Source organism: Branchiostoma lanceolatum, chromosome 4 (genome assembly GCF_035083965.1).
Source record: "Branchiostoma lanceolatum isolate klBraLanc5 chromosome 4, klBraLanc5.hap2, whole genome shotgun sequence".
Taxonomy (NCBI): Eukaryota; Metazoa; Chordata; class Leptocardii; order Amphioxiformes; family Branchiostomatidae; genus Branchiostoma; species Branchiostoma lanceolatum.
The window spans coordinates 10,110,482-10,128,277 of record NC_089725.1 but is presented as its reverse complement, the minus strand read 5'-3'; the positions used below and the strand labels follow the sequence as shown (position 1 = coordinate 10,128,277).

Genomic DNA, 17,796 nt, shown 5'->3' with positions numbered 1-17,796 from the left:
GCCAGTTTATGCCAAAGTCAATGGAAAGTCAAAATTCTCTGTAATAACTTGGATTTGGGCCAAGAGCCAATGAATGAAATAAAGATTATCACTGAACAACATTATGGTACATATACCATGCTCCATGTGATGAAGAAACTTTAAGATAAATCTGGCTATTCAATGCATTAATGATACCTCAAAACTGCACCAAAAAGACTGATGTATGGAATTATAGACTTGATGTGCATGTACCATTATATAGAAAGTGTGCTGGCCCTCTCCAACACAGTTGTTAATCAAAGCATACCACATTTTTTTCAATTTTTGGCCCATAGTATATTAAAACTGAAAGACAAGATAATTGTCAACCAGAATCTTTTAAACACATCTGGTGATAACAGGAAACATTTGTCCAGTGTGCTTCAATCCTATGACAGGTACCGTATCTGGTTTCAAATGTTGCAACACCTGCAGTTCTGACTTGAACAGATAGGGGTAGCTTTTGCTCCATGCATGTGTGATGATCCAAACTTTTGACAAATGCCAAGATCATGGAAGGAGTTAGGACACAAACTGCTAATATTGAGCAAATCAAAGCAATGTGTGCTTTGTGTTCACTGACTGGCAGCTGAGTTTTTTGATAGGTTGTTTATTACATTAAACACATTATTCTGATACAACATAGGGACTGAGAACCTCTTTACTCAACAACCCTAACTACAATGCCAATGGGATGGCAGTTGTCAATGGTTGTATCACTAAAAGAAATAGAGTGGCAAGGTTGAAATGAACCTTAATAAAAGCTTTTTGTTCTTCTGAAACAGCTTTACATGCTAACAATCTTTTTCTTATATCATGTGCATGTGCAGCCCATGTAGAAGAGACATCTGCCTGTCCTATCAAAAACTGCATGCAAAATAAATGGCTTATTATGACTGGGCTGGGTAAAACTATTAGAGTGTTGATTCGATTAAATGGATGACGTATTTACTTATTAATAATAAGTATTTACAAACCCCGCTGCCTCTCAAGAACTTCAATCTGAAATTCTATAGCTAACTTCAAAATTCTAAGTAATACATCATACACATGCAGTACAACAAAGGTTTGATAGCTTTTTCTGATACTTATTCAGCATTAATCATAGATCTCTAGCTCTAATTCAACATTAAGCATTGTTGGTGAATTGTTTGTGAAGCATAATTGGTTGCTTAAATGATACATAGCATGTCATTTTTAATCCTGAATTCATCATTAAGAGTCATTGCATGAGAAAGCCAGGCAGAGGTGGGAAGATGGGGGTCGGCCAAATCGGCCCAAACTTTGTATGTTTGATAGGTATGTGGAACTATGAACAGCCATATAATCAAAACCCTCCAGCTATTTTTTGTTATGGCGTTCTGGGACCCCCCTGCAAGACCCTCAAAAATCCAACAATTTATGGCTGAAAATAACTAGAATTGCAATGGCTACCCTGACAATTCTGATTAAGATACGATTATAAGTGTTACATTTCCATATAGCATGGATTCCTTAGTTTTATCTACCAAAAGTTGAAGGTGAAGCATTGAAATTAAGAGGGTGTACTAGGGGGTTACCAGAACGAATGAAAGCAGAATTTTCTTCATCTCTTTGAATTTTAGTCATTTTTAACTTGATAATTATGTACTGCTACAATGAATTTGAATTTATGTCTAATATAATTTAATTTACATTTTTGAGTGTCTCTTACTTCTGTTGGTTAAAACATGACAAGCTAGTGTTGCCAATTCTTTTGAGGTCTCGACCTTTGCAAAACAAGAACAATTTCTCAATGTTGTAGCTGAGTTTGGCAATACAGTTACATTTCAAGTGGTTATTAGTCCCATATGTTCTGATTTGTATTCTGTAACAGCAGTAAGTTTCAAATGGTACATGAAAGAGAGGGTCGACCCCCAGTTATAGATTTTCTTAATATGTCATTACTCATGCATGCAGATAACACATTCTAACACATTAGGACCTGATTCAGTAGACCTTAAGTAACATATCTTAGGCATGCCCTTTCACCTGCTTAACCCTACAAAAGAAAACAGCACAACTATTTCAATCTGTAATAGAGTGAAACATTCCAACTCCGTCATACACATCAATGTAATAAATGACAAAGCGAACACTCTACAACTTGCATTTTTCCATATCTTTAATGAAATCTCTGTAAAGGCAAATGTACAGTTTCATTTAAAATTGAGCTTTTCAACTCCATAACAATTCTGATCTGTATACAAGGAAAATGTACTTGACTCCTATGTTGATATTACACAATGTTGTGATGATGAATATTAAGAGTTTGAATTAGAATATACGACATATACACGGCAATTATTGTTGCTATGAGATACACATTATAATATTGTTAAATAATGTTTAGGTGTACATGTATACAGTCACTAGTTTTTTTCCCTTCCATGTATGCATTACAGTTCAGTGTGAAGTACAATTGAAATGAAAAAAAAGTGGCATGTGGTAATCATAAGGGTACACTTCAGTCTGTAATGCTACTTTCACATATTGTTCCAATTTTAGTATGATGTTATGATTTTGTTCTTAGTTGTAAAAATCGGTGGAGGTGAATAAAGTGATGAAAAAAAATCATAAGGTAAATGTACCGGTAGTTGGAATTTCCAACCCCTACGATGCTGATCTATTTCCTCATCATCATCATCCGGGCGTGTTGCCTGGACCAAGTCCACCCTCTCTCTCCAGACGTTTAGTGTATTTAGTTTGCTGAAAAACAAAGTTGCATAGAATACTGATCAATTATTGAAAAATTGTGAGAACAACTATCTGTACGCTTACCTGTTGGTCAGTCTGCCCAATGGCTTGTATGATGGCTTTGTCGTTGACTGACCAGTTGCGTCCTTGCGGTTGCAGATCTGACCAACTCGTGTGCGGGCGACCCCTGCAATGGTGGGAAGTGTAGCCAGCAGTGGAACAGGTATGAGTGTGACTGCGGGATGACAACGTACACCGGACCAACTTGCGAAAACGGTGAGTACAGATGCTTTCTGGTTTCTTCTTTTTTTTCCAAGAATTGTACCAAGCCGCAAACATTTGTTGAATTCTCGGTGTTCTAGTTGACACTTTTATGAGGTACTTGATCATGAATTGGCATTCAAGTTTAACCTTCTCAAGTGCAAGGGCTGATTTACAAGTGGCAATTATAAATCAGCCCATGACACTTGGAGGGTTAATATGGCCAAAAACACCTGCCCTCAGTTGTGGCAGAGCCCCCTGTCTGAATTGCTCTGCACTGCAGGAGGTCACAGAGTTGCCCTCTCCATTATTAATCATGGCGACTCTTGGCTCCCTTAGGAATTATGCATGGCTACTTTCTCAATCCACTTTTCCGCCCAAAACAGGTTCACTGATCGTTCCGCAGAGATAAAGTAACACAGGATATGCATCGACGCATATCTGCTAATGTTTCACTCAGATTGTAGTTCCGCCCATAAAGGGTTTACTTGATTATATCTTTGTTTGCACTATTTGCACATATCTTTCCCATCTTCTGCAACGCACTACACAAATCAACACAGACCCATTATCTTATTAAGGAGAAATACTATTTCCTGTAAGTTTTTATGTTATTCGTTTGGTCTGAAGTAAAGTAAGATTTCTTGATTTCAGAGTTGCCCAGTGTCCTGTATTATTGGAAAGTACACTGTGTTTGGTGCACATGCTGATATATATGCTGCATGTACATGTCATTTTCTGATCACAATTCTGATCCTTTCACTGTGATCCACATTTTACACCATGGACCCAACAATAAAGGTGCAAATTGAGTTTGGCCTTTTTTGGGATAAACTAGGCTTAGCATGGAAGAACATTGTATTGAAACTTCAATCAACTTGACAGCTAGTACTTAGAGTAAGCCCTACGTTGACGGTACTGGGACAGTGCTGTAACATTACATTAGGTCAAACAGTACAGCAACCATCAATGTGAATTTCTGCTCACACAAAGAGCGGACTTTAAATGAAATGTTCAGGTAAGTTGACCTTCCGGCTTGCATGAGACACACTTGCTATGCTGTCTGCTGTCTCATCAGATGGCAGACACTGAAAAACAAGACTGGAGACAGCCATATTATCTTGTCACTGATGGTACTTATAATTAAAGCAAGCGACATCTGCAAAATGTCATTGACCTCGCAGAGACTTGCCATGTTGGAATCCTCACACTTATGTATTGCTTAATGTAAAGAGTTGAACATTGAAAGGTTTGTATGCAGTTAACATGTCTCTGCACCTGTGAAAATGTACCAAAGAAGGCCAGGAAAAGAATTACATGATTTTTAAATATCATATATATATGACAGTATGCGTTGTACAATATTGTTAGAGAATATTGTCACTGAAGAACCATCAAGAAAAGGTGAGTGTACTTCTGTATTGTCTCTGTGGTGTGGAAGAAATTGTGCATTTGCAAATTTGCAGAGTCACACATAACCAGTAACTCTGCAAGACAGATTGCCGCTCACGCAATGTGTCCGTTACACGTTACATTATCAGATCCGCAAAGTACGGGAGGACAAACGACGTAGATGTCAGACCGCACATTTTGCTACCATCTATCGACCCCACAGAGGGCGTTCAACATACAAAATATATGAATACACTTAGGGTATAGATTAATCAAATACTAACCGCTCCATGATATCTACAAATCTTCCCATTGCTCATTGAGTTGAAGGCAAAAGCGTTTTGAAAAGGGGAAAATGAAGACACACTTAGTAGTGCATACAGCCTATATGTACATATAGTTACTGGGTCTCTTTAGAAAACAGATAGGCTCTCCTTTATGTGCTGTGGTTTTCAAGACGTCTGCCATTTTTTTCCCAGCAAAATTTCTGCCTGAGCATTTGATCGATTTTACGGCCAATGGTTACATTTTGCATATGCTCTAGGATGCCTCTTTCCGTGCAAGTATCACAAAAGATATCACTGCAAAAACTGAAATATTTGAGTGGAATCTAGCTAAGTTGCGCTCAGTTCGGAATTCGACAACGTGATTACTCTAGCTGACAAGAGGAGGCTGAATTCCAATCAATAAACTTGAGGAGCTGTGCAAGTTCAGCGGAATGCGGGGGATTAGCGCTGACTTATCGCTAAATTAAGTGGTTCCGTTGCCGGTTACTGTCACCTTGCCAGGGAGGGTCCTCTCCAGACCTTTAAGGAGTACTGATATCTCCATCAATTTATCACCTTATAGAGTCTTTGTTTTAATATGATCGCATTGTCCCACTTGGTCAGGGGTGTTTGGCAAGTGTCCCAACAGTTGGGTGGTTATTCTGACATTGATGGGCTAACAACGTGGTGTGAAGTAGAACTGATTGGCTTGGGTGGACGTTCTACTTCATCACTATGGAGTTAGCCCGTAATGCCGATGAATACCACAAACTGTTTCGCAGGAAAAAGAAAAATAGGAAAAAAAACATTTTCCCCTATCATTAAAAGAATACTTTCCCCTATCAGTATAAGTGTAGTACTTAAAAAAGCATCTAGTTAGAAGTTACCCGTATTCAAAAGGTGGTATAACCAGTCTCTCAGTTACACTCAGTTGTACAATTAACAAAACTTGTTTCTTTTCTTTGGTTCACCTAGCCATTGAAAAAAATCCAGGTCTCAAATTTTGCTGGGAAAACCTTGGCAGATGCCTTTACTACACAATGTAAACAAAAGAGAACGCAAATGAACATACACTTAGCAATGTTACACACTGTTCTTCCTACGTAATTTGCTCCATAATGCACTTTAAGGCAAGTTAAGACGATTGAAAGCGGATTTGAATGTAACGTTACAAAGTGCCTATCAGCTTACCAGTTATACCCCTCTTCCTACCTGAAACCCGAGCGGGCTTGTCCTCAGGGTTAGCCGCAAAAATGGCGACGTCTTCCCACAAGAGCGTTAAGTCGTCATGACAACTTCTTATTCCTCTCTAGTATCCCCCGCTGGATTCCGTTTGCCTTTTGTTGGCTGCGTTAACGTCGACGTCTTGCGCTGTGCATCCAGCCGCCGCGTCTGGCTGATCCTTTTTCCTCCCCTTCATTTTGTGTAGTGCTGCTCGCCATCTGTTGTAGTCCATTAATTTGGGCTGGAAGTCTGCAAAATTGCGTACGATGCATGTAAATCCGTCAATCATGTCCCGTATTCACAAGCCCATATCCACGCTGGGTCACCTTGAGAGAGTACTGGACGGCTCACCAAGTTTCCCCCGCGCCGAGATTAGCGTTTCTGTCGCCTTGTCTCACTCGGGTTGGGATTTTCAGGAGTATCACTCTGCAAATCCAAAGTGGATTGCGTCTGCTAATGAAGCCACTTGACGCAATATTGCGTAGTGGAAGATTAATCCGTGATGATGTCTTCTTGGTTCTGCCCATGCATGCACCGTGGTTGTCAGCCCGCTGTTCGATAATGATGGATGCGAGTGTTTGCCACGCTAGGAGTCACCTGGGTGTAGACCCAACTTCCATATTTTCCAATTTTCCCTCCATACTGCAAATCGACGACCCATTTCCAGATGAAATGGATTTCCAATGTAGGCCAGGAAAATTATGGGCTTGCATCTCTTCCTACCCATTTGCTACAAATGGCGTGCATACCAAAATCCCGCGCAGATGGATTCGCGACAATGTCGCTCATGTCTGTGGTAATGGGTGTGCACTGATTGGGCTTAACAAGAAGATACATGGCGGAACAGATTCAAAGTGTGCGGTCATTCCTTTGTGGATCTGTCAACTCGAAAATAGAAAATAGAACGAGCACCCCGAATGTCGTGAAAGCCCAGAAAGTTTTTAATCAACTCTCTTCTTGCATCAATCTGCACTAAGTCCAACTTTCCAACAGTACGGAGAATTTTTTTCCCCTCCTGTGTAATGGTAGCAAATTTAGTTGAATTTCACTTTGACTGGTGGCATTATTATATTGTGGCAATTTTAGGTACACATCAAGATTGTAAATATCTCGAACTAATCTTTTTTTGTGGTCCATACGAATCAATGCCTAGAGCTAGGGTAAACAGTTTAAAAATGAAAGAACTTCATCCAAATTGTTTGTGGTGATGTTTATAGGACCTGGTCTTACAATAACACACCCGGTTTGCCTTCTTCATTTGTTTGAACCTTTGTTTATTCATGATAAGCTCAAATCGGCACGCAGGCCGCTTTTCATTGAGGTCATTCATGAAGTGAATATTTGGATTGGGAAATATAGAAGGTAGAAGTATGGCGGCAGAAATATGATTTAGAAAATCCCAGAAACTTGCAATTCCTTCAGTGTTCAAAGCAAATGTTGGGCTCTGTCCCTGGTGCTGATTTCTCTCACCTTTGTCTTGTTTTGTATCAGCATGCTCAAGCGTGGACTCCCTTTTTAGACACTCCCTGTCATACATGCTGATCCGCATGGTTGTTAGGTCAGACTGAGCCTAAGGCTGCGAGTGACCACTTGCTATGCTGAAGGGGTGTCAAATTCAAGTAAAGCATGCGAAACATGTTAACATGTGTGGTGGGACTGATTTAGCTCATCCAAGTTGGAACTTGGTAGTTCGTTGCTGTGGTAAAAAAGGTTCCTCCATCTGACTACACTATGGCTAGAATGCTTGATTTTTTTAGACATGTTTTTGGCAGTTAGTTTGCTTAGCTTTGATTAGAGAGAGCATCGTCCAATTATCCAATGCATTGCATGAATTGTTTGCAAATAAGAATTTTGAATTGAACTGACAGAAAAGGCTGGAATTTTGGGGCTGTTTGCATGTTGTGCAAGCGTCCTGCATTCATAATTACAAACAAATGTGATACTTTATTTATTCATAATGATAACCTTTATTGTGCATTCATGCCCTATCCGGCTTAGTACTGGCATACGAGTACAATGAAGTGATTTTGTACAAATGGTGACAGGACTTACTAATCAAAAACATGGATTCTAAAACATACTCTAATGCATAGGTTTGGCTTCTCTTTTTGCCTTGGTGATGTTAAGTATATTAGGTTGAAATGGGTTTGTTTAAAATAGGATGGTGAAAACGCATGAGAAAAATTAAGTACTAGTCATAGATTTAAAGTGGTGTAACATGGTACAATATGGTTGCTAATAGCAAGTGTAGAAGGATCCCCTGTGACAAGTGCTGCGGGGTATCCTCCCAGCTGGGCCTATCCTGCGGTGGGACGCGCTGATCCAGCGCAGGCGGTAATGTCGTGATCAGACACCATTTGTGCGCTGATGGCTCAACCAGCGCCGCGGACACCACTCCCGGCTACGAACACGGCCCTGAATTATTTATCACCCCAGTGGAGGAGATTATTCTCCTTCAGCGGGAGGTAGAACCTCTCCCCGGTGGCTCGTGACGGAGGATTCTTCCAGGAAAAATACCAAGGACGAACCAATTAGAGTTCTTGGATTTGTTTCTGTAAGTTGAACCGGAGGTAATCTCCAAGCAGATGTTGCAGTCGGGCTTGTTTTGAGCGTATTTGGTGGTGTTTATGTTTTTCTGGGGGAAAATATGCTTGTGATGGAGGATTGTTCTCAGGAAAAATCCCAAGCACGGAACAATTAGAATTCTTGGATTTATTTGTTTATTAAAGTTGTGCTGAAGGTAATCTTCAAGCAGATGTAGTAGTCGGGCTTGTTGTGAGCGTATTTGGTGTTGTTTATGTTTTTCTGGTGGAAAATATGATCCTGATGGAGGATTGTTCTCAGGAAAAATACCAAGGACGGAACAATTAGAGTTCTTGGACTTGTTTCTTAAAGTTGATCCGAAGGTATTCTCCAAGCAGATGTAGCAGTTAGGCTTGTTTTCAGCATATTTGGTGGTGTTAATGTTTTTCTGGAGGAATATATTCCCCTGATGGAGGATTCCTCTCAGGAAAAATGCCATGGACAAACCAATCAGGAGCTCTTGAATTTGTTTCTTAAAGTTGAACCTTCAGTATAATCTCCAAGCAAATGTAGCAGTCAGCCTTGTTTGATAATAATGGTTTATTGAATAAAACCAAAAGTATGTCGGCTCCAACAGTAGCAAACAACAGACAGGATTGGTGCTAGGACATTATACAGTGTCCAACTTAACAAATAATAGTCATCAAAACAGCATATATTCAGTATAACATTAAAATCTACATATGTATGAACATTAAATTCAACATTAAAATCACAGTTTGAGTAATCAAAGTTTTGAGCATATTTCTTGAGGAAAATATGCCCAAAACATGTCCAACTGCTAAATCTGCTTGGAGATTGTACTGAAGGGTTCCATCCAGGAAAAGAAATTAAATCTCATGATCATACCACCACATCACACATGATGTAGAATTCCTGATAAGGTAATAGGGGATGCATCAACATTTGATGGCACCTAGTGAATACTAACTATTAATTAGGATAAAGAAACTGATGTTACATCAGCATGGCCTACAATGTTGCATGAAATGAAGGGAAAATTGGTCATTTTGTCATAGTTTTTTTCTGCCAAATTAAGATTCATATAAACTGAAATTTAAAAAAGGTAGTCTCATTTTGAAGGATAGAGTCTTGTTTGTAGTGTTAAGACAAAAATTGGGCTCTGTCCCTGGTGCTGAAAGTACAGTGTGGAAATCCATTAAACTTTTAGATGATACGGACATCTACAAAAGTCTGTTAAATTCCAGACAATATGGACAACTATGAAATCTGTTGGATTCTAGAAGCAATAGACAGCTATGAAAATCTATTAAATTCCATATGATTTTGACAGGTTGAAAGGTAAAACACTGACTTTTCTGGATACATGATCATGCAAACAAAAACTGATTTGTATAATCTGATCCCAGTTATCAAAAGTTTGCTTTTCCTTTTTTAACATGCTACAACGACTATTCAGATGTTCAGATGTTTGAACACCCTGGCTTATTATTTTGAAGATGACTAAACTACTAGTTAACAATTTCACTACTTTTGGCTGAGACCCACAAACCAATTAGCAGTTGATTAGCAGGTTTAAAGATCCCCCCTTCTTGGATCCTGCATAAAAAGATTAGGAGCAATCAAAAATTGTTCTGACAAATTTGAAAAAACATTTTCCTTCATCAGTGTTGTTGCTTGACCTTGGAGATTAGAAGCCAATGTCATTCCTCGGACAGAAACTGGCAACCCATCAATTTGCTTTGGTGATTGAATGATTGAGAGCCAATGGGGACGATGGTTTTGAAAAAGGATCGGAAACAAAGTTCTTCACAATTATGAGAATCTTGCCAAAAGCATAGTAAAAATGGTAAAGCAGTCATCATTTAATATCAAAACATACTAAGTTCTTTTGCTACAGGTTCTGTATAATGATAAATATGTAGGTTGGAACAGCATCAAAGACAGAAAAGAAGAATGAGGTTTATTGGAAAGTCGATGACCTCTATGGAAGGTCTGGGGAATTCTGATTATCAATACTCTAACTTATGGTACTGAAAATACACCACGAAGGCCTTCTTCCAGGAAAAATTCATGATCCCAAAGGTGCTTTCAGTCACTTACTGTTTGTTTGCTTTTGAAATTCCTCTCACTGGTTATTGATAATGTCTATTAAAGCATTGTTATTCTGGATGATACACTTCTCTCTGTTTCACATGTATCATAGTTCATATTGTTGAATGATGATCTGAAATATCTAGATTGAGGGGTTCAAGACAGCTGGGAGTAGAGGGCTGTTTGCCAGACCCTCTGGGAGGGCACAATGTGTGCAATATTTGCCTAGTACCGTTCCTTTTTAAGCATGGCAGGGTTAGATATTGGAGATTAATGTTTGAAACAATCATTGCCCCCTGAGCATTTTTATTCGATATTTGGTTTCAATGCTTTGTTTTGTCCAAGAAGTAGATCACATTTATCGGTTCATCAATCTTTGCTGTGTACCAAGTATAATTTTCACTCTTTGACAAGAAATTTCATTAAGCGTTTATCAGAATGTTTTGATATTTACTCTGTGCTGTACTTAGGAAGAGGATGTAAGATCTATAGCGAGTTGTACAACATCATGCCCTGTTTTATACAATTTGAAGTTTAGAAAAAAGCATCGTCTTAATTCAGTTTGTGTCAAAAAATTGTGGCTTTCTATTGCTGCACTGGCTGCAGACCGTACATTGTGGACAGAACTTGTGAACGACTGCTCTGCAGCCAACTGATCATGATGGCTTTCTTTATACAATATTTTGTACCGTACCCAAGCATAAGGAACATTCTTCATTTTATATGTCCAAACTGGAATGTCTCTGACTATCTCTTTAAATCCTAACTAGTTAGCTAACTCATTTCAGTTATGCATGGTGCATACATGTAGGGCAAAGCCCATCCCTGTTTCAGTAACCCTTGGGCCACACAACTTTGTGCAATCACTACAACAGTGTTGAACCATCATGTAGCTTAAAATCATGGGTCTGTAATGTAAAACACTCTCTCACTGGAAGTGTACTTTTTCCCTGTATAAAAAAAAAAAAAATAACAAGTTCATGTCCCCCCAGACAGCGAGGCTTCTCTGTAAGAAAGTTGAGAGCCTGAAGACATGCGGCAGATTGCAGCGGACTGGGTGGGTTGGGAAGGGTCAGCTGAAGCCGGTTTATCTGTGTCCCCGGTCCAACTCTATTACTCCGTCCCTCCATCTCTGTCACGCCGCGGTCCATCGTGCCATATTTCAGGACCATAAGTCTCACAAGTCATCTCTTGGAGGAAGTGATTTTCCCCAGCTCTTCTTTCACGATAGCAGGGCAGTGTGTTAACCGACCCGGCAAATATGTGTGGTGGTGGTGGTGGGGACTGGATGCATGTGCATGTAATCCAAATCATCATATTTTACTTTTGTAGGCCATCTATGATTTGACTATGGAATTAAATGTAACTTACTAGTATAATGGTTACAAGAATTTTGGGCAAAAAAATTGCAGTCATAACTATCTGCAATGCAACACACTTTTGAAAAAAAGGGATAGTAGACAGCTTGCAGATGTTCAAAAGAATGTCAGTTTAAATTCTTGCAGCTGCAAAACAAGTATCTATGCTAATATTTTGCAGTCTTTAGGTAGTCCTGAGTACATGGTTGTCAACACAGTGGACTATCCTGGCACAAGCTTGGGAAAAAGTCACTTTACACGACTTTCCTCACTCCTAAAACGGGTATATTATGTATATGGGTCACGACACCAGCAATAGCTGCCTGTATCCCATGTGTATAGCACTGTTGCAATTCTAATAAAATCAAAAATCAAAACCCTTCTGCAGAGATGTCAGGAAAGGAATTAAAATGGCAGCCTTAGGATTTTTGCTTCTCTTTTTTCCACTAAAAACACTAGGGAGAAGTGAAGAGGGTTTTTATGTGTGGTTTTATAGAAGTTGGGTCAAACGAGATAAAAGGTTCATGAAGGAGTAATAAGATATCATTACTGATTCTAACAAGTTGTGGTGATGAAAAAGTGATGAGCTGCTAGCTTTAAGCCGGCTAGTTTGCTTACTCAAGACCAGTAAGTTACCAATTTGAAAGTGATCTTTTTGTTTTACTGTTTTACTTTACTGTTTCAACCTTTAAAATTAGTTTAGAACTAGTACTAAAGGCCTGCTGTGAATTACACAAAGAGAGATAACCTCCATTATCATTAATTCGCTGGGTTACATAAATCTTCCACTTTGATAAACAGTGGATTTGAGAGATCTCCAGGTATGCACAGTTTAATAGTATACGGGAGTCATGACATTATACTGGGGAACGTTGGGTTGGAGATCTGTTTGGACCTATATTTTCAGGGTGGCATAATTATGTACCCTGGTGGAATCATGTTAGTACATGTTACAATGTATAAGGTTAAAACCAGTGATAAATTTACGTAAGGTTGCACAACAAAAAAAAAGTATCTGGTTGTTGATTTGTACAGTATCTTTCATTCCTGTTTCTCATTATTCCACGGTCAGGAGCAAACTGTAAAGCAATGATTGAGTCCTACCGTGATAATTATCGCAGTCAAAGGCCTGGCTGTTCAATACGATTGACAGACCGCTTTAATGATTAATCGAATGATATCCCAACCCCCCCAAGGCCAAGTACGTAGGGGCCCTGCCTTCACCCAGGTGGCCTTTAACATTGACCTTTATCACTTAACAGAGACAAAATGCCCTCATTATGCAGGTTTTATTGCTGTACTGGGTACATTAAAGTTTAAAACATCTTGCCGTTAGGGTCAGTTTTCCAGTCCGTAATAACACTTAATATCTGAATGAAAACGCTTAAGGTAACGGCTTTATTGGCATAAATCACGGCTGCATTATTCTGGTAAGTTTATCAAAATAAAGCAGTTCTTAGAACTGTATTAGAACTCTGACTAGCTGGCAAAAATCCCTGGAATACTTTCCAATGCTCTGCTCACCATCCATTTAATGTGGAGACCCCCGGTTATTGTCCGTGGTGCTGAATGGCGTTGACTTTGAATGGAGATGATTTCTGCCCATCTGCCTTGGCCGGAGTTGATGTGGAGATAGCGGTGATTATTCCCTACCTGTGAAATTGGATGACTTTATATTATTGGCGAAAATGAAGGGGACCTCAATTTCCCAGCTGGTTTCATCCTCTGCATTCAAATTTGACGGATCTCGCTGTGTGCATTTTCCTCACTTTTTTCAATATTTTTTTCTACACCTCTTACAATTTTTGAAATTTTATGACTCATTCATGATAAGAGAAAGTGAAATTCCCTGTTATTTCAGGACTTATCAATTTTGCCTTGTATGTATCATGATGATATATACAATCTGATGGTATAAGCTGTTAAAGTTTTGACTGTGGTAAAGTTATAACAAGGAGGTTATAGGCAGATAGCAGATTGGCCTTAACCTCCTTGGTTATAATAACTACCTCTGGGAAGGAGGTTCACCTCCAATGGGGGTACTGTTTTTGGATTGGTGTGTTTGCACCTATCACTCAAGATCCTTTTGATGAATTTGCATGAATTTTGTCATGTTGTGATTAGTTATTGGGGTCCTGAAAAAACATGGTGATTTTGGGCCCCCCTGCAGTAATTTCAGGTACTGCGTCAGAACAGGAAGACACCCGCTTCTTGAAAGTAGTGTGTTATAGTCCATGGACAGCTGTTCAATGAATGACCCCTTGTGGGAGGGAGATATAGCTAGAATCGAGTAAGGGAAGGGGAGGATCACTAACATCTGTGATGGCTTCATGTAACATTAGGGCTAGGCATTACAAAATTCACACAAAAAATCTAAATATTTCATGGAGATTTGATTATTTGCTTTTGCCATTTCTGCTTCCTTGATACACTTCATCAGCTGTCTCACGTATGGAAAACTATTTTTTGTTTTACCTTGCTAAGATTTTGTATCAAAGGCTCCTTTGTTTCAACAGAAAACTTTGTAGTAAGTCAGATTTGACAGACAATATTCCCAATTTTATGACAAGTCAAATGTCAAGTGCGTCTTGAGTGATAGGCTAATCCATAGTGTTAATTGTTTTGGTGTATCTTTGCCTCTTCCAAACTTTATCGCTCAGAGCAGGCTCACCCAAGCCATGCCATCTCATCTATGTTGTCTAGATCTTCAATAAGTTTTGACATTGTCAAGGTCATTGTAAGATAGGACAAAAGAAATACCTGGAGCTGTATCAATATGAATTTGAAAAAGTTGGCATCATTATGTTTTTGTGAAATTACAGCCCAAGTTGGCAAGAATATACTTGTACCATCATATTGAAAAGTTGTCATTATTGTTTGCTTTTTGTGATATCACAGCACCACGTCGCAAGAAAATACATGTACCATCAAATTAATACCAAATTAGCTCTTGTACATGTACATGTACATGTACATGTTGCCTTGCGTACCACATAAGTTGAGCTTTCAAGTGGTCTTAACAGCCTTTGTCACCCCGGGATGTGTCTCAGAGCTCAGCGGGTCACACAAAATAGAGGGTTTATGACAGGAGAATAGCTGCTTTCTAAGACATTAAGGAAGTCATCTCCAGAAATGTCACCAAGAGGTAGTCTCTTTACCATTATCTGCCCATCAGTTTTCACTTTTGTTCCCAAGTCAGAAGTTTTTCTCATAGTTCTTGTGCAATAGAAGATGACTTGCATATATAGGGACTGGGGTATTCTGGTTGCCACTAGTTTACAACTTCAGTCTAGGTAAGACAGGTACAGTCAAACCTGTATTAGCGGTCACCTTTGCATAGCGGCCACCTGCCCATAGTGGTCACTTTTTGTCGGTCCCTTGGATTTTTCCCATTGACATAAGCATTAAGAATTAGGCTATAGCGGCCACCTGTCCAACGCGGTCGCGGCCAGACGATTTTCGGTCCCGCGAGTACAGTAACACTGCCGATAACGGCCACGGCGCGCCGGTAGAAGCCGCATCGCCACCGCACGCCGGGTTCAAAATCTTCATTTTTTCACGCAGTTATCAAATTTATGTGGATTCAACTGGATAGGATCATAATAAAGAAAACCAGAATGTTTTATCTTTGTTAGAAAATCCATGGTTTGACGCGAAGTCAAGTATAATTTTCTTCACATGGCTTGCGTTTGTACATCGTGGCAAAATTGACCATTTCTGTGCATTTCGACTGGACAAATATTACGGCAGCTTTTTGGAAAATACAACCCACACATGTACCTAATGCGATAAGTTCGCGAAATGTTTGAATGCCGGTCCAATTTCCGTTTTCACCGGGAATTCATTCAAATTGTGCTCAAAACGTGTTTCGCGCAATTTTCAAAATGGCGCTGATACAAACTGGATTGGTAGCAGCATAAAGGTCAACGGAAGACACCACTGTTACGGAGGTATAATATACCAAATTCATTTTGCTGCAAAGTATCACTGAGGATAATTACTAAACCAAACGCTTCAAAATGAATGTGGACAATATTACAATTGTGTAAAATTCGGGCTGTTGCAATTTTCTGAAAAGACAAAAAGCCCCCAAAAGAGCGACCTTCCTCTGAGTACCCTATTAGCATAATGGTAGATGCTGATCAACACAAGCCACGCGGGAACCGAACCAACACAAGAGACTAAGGAAAATTGTCGCCACGATTTTATGTTTGAAAACGGTCGAAAACGAACAGTAAGTGACAACTGAGCAACATGTATTTTGTTCTTAACTAACTAGGAGTAAAAGAACAACAATCGAACTTCGAAAATGTGCCTTACCTGTTAACATGTGTACTGTACGGTGAATAAATGTATCTCAGTGGGTACTGAAAACATGTGTCACTCGTGGTCAATTAATCAACATTTTCTCCATAGCGGCCACCTGTCCTTAGCGGCCAGTTTTGGCCAGTCCCTTGAGTGACCGCTATAGACAGGTTTGACTGTAGATGTATGTCAGATTCTTAAGAAATATGCCTGTGACACAGTTTAGTAACTCTGTGTTTTCTTTAAACATCAAGATTAGTTGGTATGATCCTCAATTAACTCTTCTATGTTCTTAATATGTGTATATATTGTTTAAATATGGGCCAGTGAGTGCCTGAAACAAACAAATAAAGATAGATAAATTAAGACGAAAATCTGTTGGTTAGCAATTCAATACGGAAGTGTGCTTCTTTCAGTATCAAAAGAGAAAGATAAAATCCATCTTCAGAATTTACACATATAAACATGCAAAAATGTCCATACAAAAGAACAAGTTACATCTAAAGTCTCCTACCCTAAAGCTCATTTATGTGTGATGCATTGCTTTCAACAGCTAGTCTGAGAGCTATTTCAGATACCTGAAAGGAAAACATGTCACGGAATACAAATGTGTTGCAAAAAGTGTTTCAAAAGAGGAACCAGAACGTCAGAATGCTCACTGCATCCATCATTAGGCTCCGTCTACATGTACATGTAGGACCAATGCTGAAACATAATGTTTTTAAAAGAATAGTCCAGACAATATGGTGCCGCAATATCCTAGAAGATGGCACCAAGTGTCATGTATGGATGTCGGAATGAAAGAACTGAAAGTCAAAGGTGACAAAAAGTCATTCTTGGAGTGCACTATCTTTCTGTATGATGACATGCACATAAATACTTACATGTAGGATATAGTCTAAAGACTTTTCTAGCAAGTTTCTTTAGTTCTTAGCATTTTTTTTTCATTTTTGTAAGAGTTTGCCAGTATTATAATATTTTTCCTAGCATCTATTCCATACGTCGTTCTAACTTTTACCAGTCTGTGCATTAGACTGTGCATTACCCATAATTACATTTTACAAATTCTTAACCCATTCCTACCTACAGCCCCGTAAGCCTATATACGTCTAGCTCATTGATGATCTGTTAGCAGGGACAAGGTTAATCAAGTGTCATGGAAATGTAATATTAATGGCAATCCAGGTATTTGCATAAGTGTGTCATATAATGACAGCAAATGATGGAAGTTACCCGTGGGACAGATCATGGTAATCCTGTCAGGGTACAACCCTACATTGAATTAAATTGACCTTCTTCATGCAGTACTAGTGATGATACTAAATTATGAAGGAACAAGTAAACAGAGTCTGTGAGAATTATTAGAAATGTACATGTAGCATATATTGTATTATTATTTACACCAAGAGGGTTATGTTTTCTTCAGTGTGTGTGTGTGTGTGTGTGTGTGTGCGTGTGTGTGTGTGTGTGAGTCAGTCGGCACGATAACTACAGGTTGTCTTGATACCTATTCTGTGTGTGTGTGTGTGTGTGTGTGTGTGTGTGTATGTGTGCGTGTGTGTGTGTGTCAGTCGGCACGATAACTAAATAATGCCTGGACAGGTTGTCTTGATACC

At 39.2% G+C, this 17,796-nt stretch overlaps 1 protein-coding gene across 25 annotated transcripts in view; it reads left to right on the top strand.

Annotated features, from left to right (window-relative positions):
- The window catches only part of LOC136432507 (neurexin-1-like), a 217,832-nt gene that overhangs the window by 158,989 nt on the left and 41,047 nt on the right, over positions 1 to 17,796 (top strand). For all 25 annotated transcript variants that reach the window (XM_066423836.1, XM_066423835.1, XM_066423833.1 and 22 more), the window contains one exon: positions 2,896 to 3,012. In XM_066423836.1, coding sequence (XP_066279933.1) covers positions 2,896 to 3,012 — 117 coding nt within the window. The remainder of the gene's footprint in view (positions 1 to 2,895; positions 3,013 to 17,796) is intronic.